The 8,659-nt window shown below is 49.5% G+C and overlaps 1 protein-coding gene across 2 annotated transcripts; it reads left to right on the top strand.

Moving 5' to 3' along the window:
* The first annotated feature begins 6,659 nt into the window (after window positions 1–6,659).
* Adrb3 (adrenoceptor beta 3) lies at window positions 6,660–8,620 on the top strand. 2 transcript variants are annotated; one of them, XM_028768335.1, is made up of 3 exons: window positions 6,660–7,822; window positions 8,204–8,271; window positions 8,517–8,620. In XM_028768335.1, exons 1-2 carry the CDS (start codon window positions 6,660–6,662, stop codon window positions 8,241–8,243), a joined length of 1,203 nt encoding a protein of 400 aa, XP_028624168.1. In that variant the 3' UTR covers window positions 8,244–8,271; window positions 8,517–8,620. The 2 variants fall into 2 exon arrangements, with proteins under 2 accessions (XP_028624168.1, XP_028624169.1); XM_028768336.1 differs by lacking the exons at window positions 8,204–8,271; window positions 8,517–8,620 and adding an exon at window positions 8,108–8,159.
* The last annotated feature ends 39 nt before the right edge of the window (window positions 8,621–8,659 follow it).

Below are 8,659 nucleotides of genomic sequence, written 5' to 3'. Positions count from 1 at the left end.
AAGGTCTAGCTAGCAAAAAGTGAAGCTCACTTTAGAAAGCCGGAGTTGCCTCCCACTGCCCCACGTCTCAGGACAGAGTTGGCGTTCCCGGCATGGTTTACGTTCTCTTCCTCTTTGTCTCCCTGCTCCCCACCCCTTCCAGGACCACCCATTTGGTCTAACAATAGACAGCCGTTATAAGTAAGGCCACCCTCCCTTCTCCTTGATGTTCTGGGGAAGCCTACTCCTCTCTGACTTACAACAACTCAAACAGTTGCTCTTCCTTCTCCCAATCTTTGTGTTTAGTTTGGTTCTATTGTTTTGTTTGTCTTGGGGTGCTGGAGGCTTGATCCGATACTTTGGGAACCCTAGGCTAAAGCTCTAGCCCTGTGCTGCAACCTTGTTTTACTACTACTGGGTTCACCCTTTTGTCTCCTTCAGGGAAACAGAGAGCAACCAAACCCCAGGAAGCCCAGGGTAAGGTTAATGAATAACTTCCTCTGTGCATCCTGCTTTCTGCCTCTATCTCCCTAATTCTCTACACACTCCCAAGCCCCTGTCCATAGAGTAAGAAGAAAGAGCCTCTTGGCTCAGACCTGGGAGAACTGACTTTTCTTCCCAGCTCTGTCACCCCATTCTTCTCTGACCTCACACAAGTCCCCTCGGTAAATCTGAACAGCACTGTTTATACAAGGAAAACACACACACACACACACACACACACACACACACACTCCTTCTGCCAATAGCTTGCAGCACAGCCATGAAGCAATGTTTCATAGAGACAGTGGGGAAAGGCTTGGGTGGAAGAGAGGCAGGATATGTGACCCTTGCTAGTGTCCTCTCTTTTTTGCTTGATGGGAAGACAGAGGTTGAATGGACCGCCATTCTAGAAGTGGGAAAGCCTATTTGTTCATGGAAAGCTGTGTTGAGGTATAGCAGATCTCTTCAAGTATGTCTGCTTGATGACTCCTATACATATTTTCTTTCCCTTCTCCATCACAGGACAAAGCCACTCTTGCCTATCAAGATGAGTGGAACTCCTTTGGCAGAACAATGTAGAGTCCAAACTCCCTCCATGTGGCTGTGGAGTCTCCTACCCAGGGGCAGGGGGCTGGGTCCTGGTCACTACTTTATCAGGGTGCATAAGACAGGCGGGCATTTGGGAACAGTGTGTGAGTGGTGACAGGAAGCTGGAAATCCAGGTGGATGCACCCCCCCGGGAAGATCTTCTTATAATGATTTAGGCTAGATGATCCAAGGAAGTCCCTTTTCACGAGTCCCTGGGTTCCATCCCAGCCTGAAAGACTCAGTCAAATTAGAAATAAAACACAGCTGGGCAGTGGTGGCACACGCCTTTAATCCCAGCACTTGAGAGGCAGAGGCAGGCAGATTTCTGAGTTCGAGGCCAACTTGGTCTACAGAGTGAGTTCCAGGACAGGCAGGGCTATACAGAAAAACCCTGTCTTGAAAAAAAAAAAAAAAAAGAAGAGAAAGAAAGAAAGAGAGAGAGAAAGAAAGAAAGACAGAAAGAAAGAAAGACAGAAAGAAAGAAAGAAAGAAAGAAAGAAAGAAAGACAGAAAAAAAGAAAGACAGAAAGAAAGAAAGAAAGAAAGAAAGAAAGAAAGAAAGAAAGAAAGAAAGAAAACAAGTCATTGGTAGAATCCTCTGTCAACCTGTTTCTCATGGAAAGCCCTTGTCTCAGCCTGTCCCTTGGACATGAATCTTTTGTTCCCTGAGACTGGAACCCTTTTCTCTGTCTCTCCTTCATGCAGATGTGTGTAGAGTCAGCTTTGCCATGTGTTAAAGGAAACAAAATGTCTTCCATTAGGGCTTCTTTGCAGCTTCGGTTAACCTCCCTGACTCCAGGGAGATGGTGGTCCATTGTTGTCCCATATAAGACAAAAGAGAAATGTTACTGGCACAGTCTGGCTGGGAATGAGGACAAGTTATGCTAGCAAAAGACCCCATGGCTCCTCTGCCTGTGTACCTGTTAGGAATTAGCTTTTCTAGTGATTGTGAAGGTGCCTGGCTTTCTTCCCTGGGCCTCAATATATAACTCTATAAGGTGTTGATATTGGATTTGATCTTTAATACCTGTTTTAGAGACGAGTGCAATGCCCTGTAATCTCAGCTACTGATGAGATCTTGTCAGGAAGACTATAAACTCAAGCTCTGCCTAGGCTACAAAGTGATTTCAAGGCCAATCACTTAGTGAGACCTGTGTAAAATAAAAGAGCAAAACAATAGCTGGGTGGAAAACAATAACCTAGAGGTAGAAGGCTTGCCTAGCATGTATAAATCCCCAGCACTGTTAGAAAGGAGGAGAAGGAGAGCCCATTTAGAGAGATCCCCTTCCCCCTTTCAAATACTGAGACTCAAGTATCCCAGACTGGCATCAAACATGGTGTCTGGTCACGAATATTCTAAGCTTGCTGGGCAGTGGTGGCGCACGCCTTTAATCCCAACACTAGGGAGGCAGAGACAGGTGGATTTCTGAGTTCAAGGCCAGCCTGGTCTACAGAGTGAGTTCCAGGACAGCCAGGCCTATACGGAGAAACCCTGTCTTGAAAAACCAAAAAGAAAGAAAGGAAAGAGAGAGAGAGAGAGAGAGAGAGAGAGAGAGAGAGAGAGAGAGAGAGAGAGAGAAGGAAGGAAGGAAGGAAGGAAGGAAGGAAGGAAGGAAGGAAGGAAGGAAGGAAGGAAGGAGAATATTCTAAGCTTCCAACATGCTACCTTTAGCTCTTGGTTGCTGGGATCACAGGCATGCACTTTCATGTCCAGCTTATGTAATGCTCGATGAAACTCAGAGTCTTGTGACTAGCGTCCTAGCTGTTATCATAAGCTACTTTGGTCCTAAACCCTTGGACTACCTGTTACAGAAGGACAGACAGTAAACACAAAAGCCACTGTCCAGAAGCCATGTGGTCATTCATCAAAACACTGCAAGTGAGTAGCCACTGTGGATTGGAGAGGACAGAGCCATCTACAGAGGAGGAGGAAATGTCCTCTCGGCCTTCCTCCGTTCTGGGAACTTATTTATTTTTGTTTTTGAGACAGAGTGCCACCATGTAGCTGAGGTTAGCCTACAACTCAGGCTCTTCTTGATTTTGCCCCCCAAGTGCAAGAACTATAAACCACCACACCCATCTACTTTCCAAGAACCTTAAAGCCAAAATGGTGGGTTACGACTGGTAGGGTTTAGCCACCTCTACGTGGCTGGAAACATATCTTGGAGTTAGAGGGTATGCTTAGTGGAGTGAGGCCTTGGGTTCAAGCCCAAGCACCAGAAATAGAAAACACACATGTATGTACTATATACATGCACCTCTAACATTCATGGTCTTAGACAAGGCACCAGGCCACAGGCACAGAAGCCCTCCTGGGTTTCTTGCTACCATGTCATGTAAACACATGAACAAGTACCCCATGTCAGTGACTATGGACCACAGATTCTGCTTACTCTCCGGGACAAAACTTCCTGTTATTAGAACTTCTGTCCATCAAGTGGCTGCTGCCTCTGCCGGCTCTTCTCACCACAGACTACTACTCTTCCAGACACATCCTCGGAGCTTCTAACATATAGCCTGGGGGTCCACTGTCAGCATCTTAGGGGTCCAAACTCACTGATTGCTTCCAAGGGCATAAAACAAAGGTCATGGGGGATTGGGCCTGAGCAACCGGTCTCTCTGGGCAATGTATGTGTCTATCCAGAGTTGGACGACCTCTACAGAACAGGCAATGCTAATTCCCGGAGGCCCAGTCATTAGGATGGCTTCCCAGAGCATCAGGCCACTGGCTTGCAACCCCCAGCTGGCCACCCAGAGTGATAGTGAAGTTGGAAAGAGACATATTGTCTGGGGAAGAAAATGTAGCAATGACTTCTAAATTTACAAGTATATTCCTGATTTATACCAATTCTGTTTATAGAAACAAATGCGTTTCCACAGGTATGCAAGGACTAGGGTATTAGTTATACACTGCAACATCATCTGTTGATAAAGACAGAAAGCAAGTCAGATGTCCACTAGTAGATAGTCTTATGTCCATTCACACTAAAACATGAGCATCTCTGTATGCTCATCTAGGAGGTCATAAGTTAGATCCATATAGTTATGTTAAGACTTAAAAGTACAAGCTGAGATACATTTGTGTGGAAAACAATGGAAAAAGAGTATGTTTTTATAGCCTGAGTTATCTCTATATAAAATATTATTGGAAAGATTAATAAGATCCGATAGTAGTTACTTATTGAGAAATTGAACAGCGGGATGGAAGCCACCTTCTGTTACTTACATTTTCTGTATTGTGATGGTTGAACGATGTGAATACACTGCCTTTTAAATACTTACAATAGCCAGGCGGTGGTGGCGCACGCCTTTAATCCCAGCACTTGGGAGGCAGAGGCAGGCAGATTTCTGAGTTCGAGGCCAGCCTGGTCTACAGAGTGAGTTCCAGGACAGCCAGGGCTACACAGAGAAACCCTGTCTCGAAAAAACAAACAAACAAAACAACAACAACAAAAAAAAAACCTTACAATAAAATTTCCAAAAACAAGAGAATAATCTCAAAGACCAGAACAGTAAAATTATGGGAACAGCTCAAGGCCCAAGACAGGAAGAAAATGGTGGCGAGGAAGGAGGCAGAGTACTTGGGTATGGCTCCGCTGCCTCCCAGGCCTTTGGGAGCAGGGGTCTGCCAAATTTATTCTCACAAGATTTGGTTACAGGACTAATCGTTTGCCACACGTGAGTATGTCCTTACAACTAGGGATTCTTGGTCTTTTTCAAAACGATAAACATTTTTGTACATTTTCTTCAAATAACGAGGTCCGTCATTGACTCAAGTGACAGCCCTTGAGTATGTCTTGGGGGAGATATCATTCCCCAACCTACTCTGATGTCCTAAGGGGGGAAAGTGCCAAATGGCATGTATTTGTTTTAGAGATTGCTTGCCGAGAATCTTATGACACCCCTTTGCGATAACTGGCAGCGCTCTGGGGTGTTGCAAAACATGATTTGGGTGCAATCACCCTGATGATCAGCAAGAAGCCACAGCCAAATGCAGCCTGCATCACCCTGGCATGCCTGGGACAGGGACAGGGACAGGGGCAGCAGAAGGGAGCTCTGAAGGCTGCATCCATGGGACAGGGGAAGCATTTCCCTGGGAGCCCCTGACAGTCCTGCTCATGGGTGAGTGAGCTGCAGAGTCCCTGGGAGCCTGGCTGGCCCTTTTTCTTCAGGGATAATTTTAGGTTTTCTCTTCCCCATCCAACCTTTCTGACTCCCAACCCCTGGTTCAGCCTCCCACAGGGATTGCCTAGACCAGTGACTATATAGTACACTTTCGAAATATAGAGCTGTTCAAAAGAACATGCCAGGGAGATGGGGCCCTGGAGGTGTTTTCCACTATACTTATTTTTCTCTTCTGCCCCATTGTTTCAGGGGAGGAAATGAGGCAGCTCAAGGGTCAACCTTGACAGGCATCCTCAACCCTCAGATTATATGTGCAGGCCGTCACTCCAGGAATTCACGTCCCAGGAATCATCGAACTCAGGTCCTTCTGCTTGCAAGGCAAACACTTCACTGACTTAGTCATCTCCCTAACCCCTAGAGGTTTATTTCTTTTTTTGTTGTTGTTGTTTTGTTTTTGTTTTGGGGGTTTTTTTTTGGGGGGGGGTTTGAGACAGGGTTTCTCTGTATAGCCCTGGCTGTCCTGGAACTCACACTGTAGACCAGGCTGGCCTCAAACTCAGAAATCCGCCTGCCTCTGCCTCCCAAGTGCTGGGATTAAAGGCGTGTGCCACCACCGCCTGGCCTAGAGGTTTATTTCTAAGCCTTTCATCCCCACATCCTATTTGGAAAAAACTGTTTGCTGGGAGACTGGATGGCAGGGTTAGGCCTTATAAGTCTGGGTGAGGGGAGGGAGCTCAGAGGGGCTGGTCTTACTGTATAAGAAACTTCAGAGGCATTAAAATACCAGGCTTATCCTTCTACACACTCCAGAAATGCAGTATGAAGGCCCTGGGAGATGTCTCAGTAGGTAAGAGGGTTTGTTCTGCAAGCATGAGGAACTGAGTTCAAATCCCCAGCACCCAAGTGAAGAGTTAAGTGTGGTCATACATGCCCTTGACGTCAGCCTTGGGAAGCAGAGGCAGGTGAATCTCCAAAGCCCAGGATCCACCATCCTAGCCAAAGCAAAAGCTCTCTGGCCGTGTGAGAACCCCTGTCTCAAGGTAATAAACTGGAAAATAACAGAGGGAGACACCTGATGCACCCACACATCCACATGCACACACATAAATCCCTCAACTCTAACTTCTTATGAATACATCTCCAAGAAGTTGATGAGAACTCTACCATGGGTAAGGGTTGCCTCAGGTTCTACCAGGAAGGAGCTGCTGAGCTCCAGGAAACCTGTGCTAAGGGAGTCCCTCTCCACCCTCCAATTCCCACCAGAGGCCTCTCTTGTGACTATTGGACGCTGTTCCTTTAAAAGCAGCCACTCCTCCCGGCATCTAGGGTGTGTGTGGGGGGGTGAGATGGAGGGAAGCTGACAGACTTACCCCAGCAATTAAGGAAGATGGCCCAGGCTGGAAGAGTCGCTCCCAAGCTCTACTGCCCCCTTCCCTAAGCCAGCGGGTCTGGGGGGAACCTTCCCACCCCAGGCGCGACACGAGATGGCTTCGTGGCCTTACAAAAATGGCTCTCTGGCTTTGTGGTCGGACGCCCCCACCTTGGACCCCAGTGCAGCCAACACCAGTGGGTTGCCAGGGGTACCATGGGCAGCGGCATTGGCTGGGGCATTGCTGGCGCTGGCCACGGTGGGAGGCAACCTGCTGGTAATCATATCCATCGCTCGCACGCCGAGACTACAGACCATAACCAACGTGTTCGTGACTTCGCTGGCCACAGCTGACTTGGTAGTGGGACTCCTCGTAATGCCACCAGGGGCCACATTGGCGCTGACTGGCCACTGGCCCTTGGGCGCAACTGGTTGCGAGCTGTGGACCTCAGTGGACGTACTCTGTGTAACTGCCAGCATCGAGACCCTGTGCGCCCTGGCTGTGGACCGCTACCTAGCTGTCACCAACCCTCTGCGTTACGGCACGCTGGTTACCAAGCGCCGCGCCCGGGCGGCAGTAGTCCTGGTGTGGATCGTGTCCGCCGCCGTGTCCTTTGCGCCCATCATGAGCCAGTGGTGGCGTGTAGGGGCAGACGCCGAGGCGCAGGAGTGTCACTCCAATCCGCGCTGCTGTTCCTTTGCCTCCAATATGCCCTACGCGCTGCTCTCCTCCTCCGTCTCCTTCTACCTTCCCCTCCTTGTGATGCTCTTCGTCTACGCTCGGGTGTTTGTCGTGGCCAAGCGCCAACGGCGTTTGCTGCGCCGGGAGCTGGGCCGCTTCCCGCCCGGGGAGTCTCCGCCGTCTCCGTCGCGCTCCCCGTCCCCTGCCACAGGCGGGACACCGGCGGCATCGGATGGCGTGCCCCCCTCTGGCCGGCGGCCTGCGCGCCTCTTGCCGCTCCGGGAACACCGCGCCCTGCGCACCTTGGGTCTCATTATGGGCATCTTCTCTCTGTGCTGGCTGCCCTTCTTTCTGGCCAACGTGCTGCGCGCACTCGCGGGGCCCTCTCTAGTTCCCAGCGGAGTTTTCATCGCCCTGAACTGGCTGGGCTATGCCAACTCCGCCTTCAATCCGCTCATCTACTGCCGCAGCCCGGACTTTCGCGACGCCTTCCGTCGTCTTCTGTGCAGCTACGGTGGCCGTGGACCGGAGGAGCCACGCGCAGTCACTTTCCCAGCCAGCCCTGTTGAGTCCAGGCAGAGCCCAGCGCTCAACAGGTAGGGGACACAGGCAGGGGACCGGAGTCTTTGGATGGGGAAGCCTCTGTCTCTATTTTTGAGTTTGGAGGTTGGGGGAGGGGGAAGTTGTAAACAGGATCTTTGTCTTGAGAGAACAGAAAAGGTCAAGGAACTACCTTTCTTGGATCTAATCCCTGGGTCTGAGGCAAAAGGGAGGAAAGGGGATAATGGCTCACCTTAGCACCAGGTGAGTCCCACAGGTAATTGCTGCTCTGCTGGCAGGTTTCTGACCTTTCTGGTAGCCTCTAGTTTGGGTTTTTTTAGTTCCATTCTTCGGGTGCCCAGGCATCTCTACACCTGTCTAGGATGTCCATAATGGCCTTACCAAACCCTCTGCCTCAGTTCCAGTTTCTCTCAAAGGTTTGATGGCTATGAAGGTGAGCGTCCATTTCCCACATGAAGGACCACGGAGATCCAGTCAGGAACCTGTGAGTTGAATTTGCATTGCTTTCCTCCCTCGGGGACTGGATTAGAGCTGTAGGGTGGAATTTGGGTGGGGTGGGGTGCGGGATGATCCCTATGTCTTTGAAAAGTAAATATATTTTGCAGGGTTCCTGAATCATTTCCCTCTTCGTTCCAGTGTCTGATCCCCACCTCCTTGAATGGTTACGCCAAGAAATAGTGTTTCCGTTTTGCAGGACTTCTGGAGCTATTTTTTGTTTTGTTTTGCCAGAAAGACAAGCAACGTCCATGGATGCAACCTTTATATAAAGCCCTCGGTTTCTACTCAGAGTCCCCGGGAACCTCAGCTCTCCAGAACCCGATGACTAGACCGCGAGATGTAAAGGGGAAATCTTACCAAGTGGGTTTCGCCAT

This window comes from Grammomys surdaster, unplaced genomic scaffold (genome assembly GCF_004785775.1).
Source record: "Grammomys surdaster isolate TR1022 unplaced genomic scaffold, NIH_TR_1.0 185, whole genome shotgun sequence".
Lineage (NCBI taxonomy): Eukaryota > Metazoa > Chordata > Mammalia > Rodentia > Muridae > Grammomys > Grammomys surdaster.
Note: the sequence above shows the minus strand (reverse complement) of the source record. Positions and strands in the feature narration are given on the sequence as shown.

Coding starts and splice junctions, on each gene's coding strand:
- Adrb3 (XM_028768336.1), top strand. CDS start 6,660: ATGGCTTCGTGGCCTTACAAAAATGGCTCTCTGGCTTTGTGGTCGGAC. Junction 7,823..8,107: donor CAGAGCCCAGCGCTCAACAG/GTAGGGGACACA, acceptor GGGTTTTTTTAG/TTCCATTCTTCGGGTGCCCA.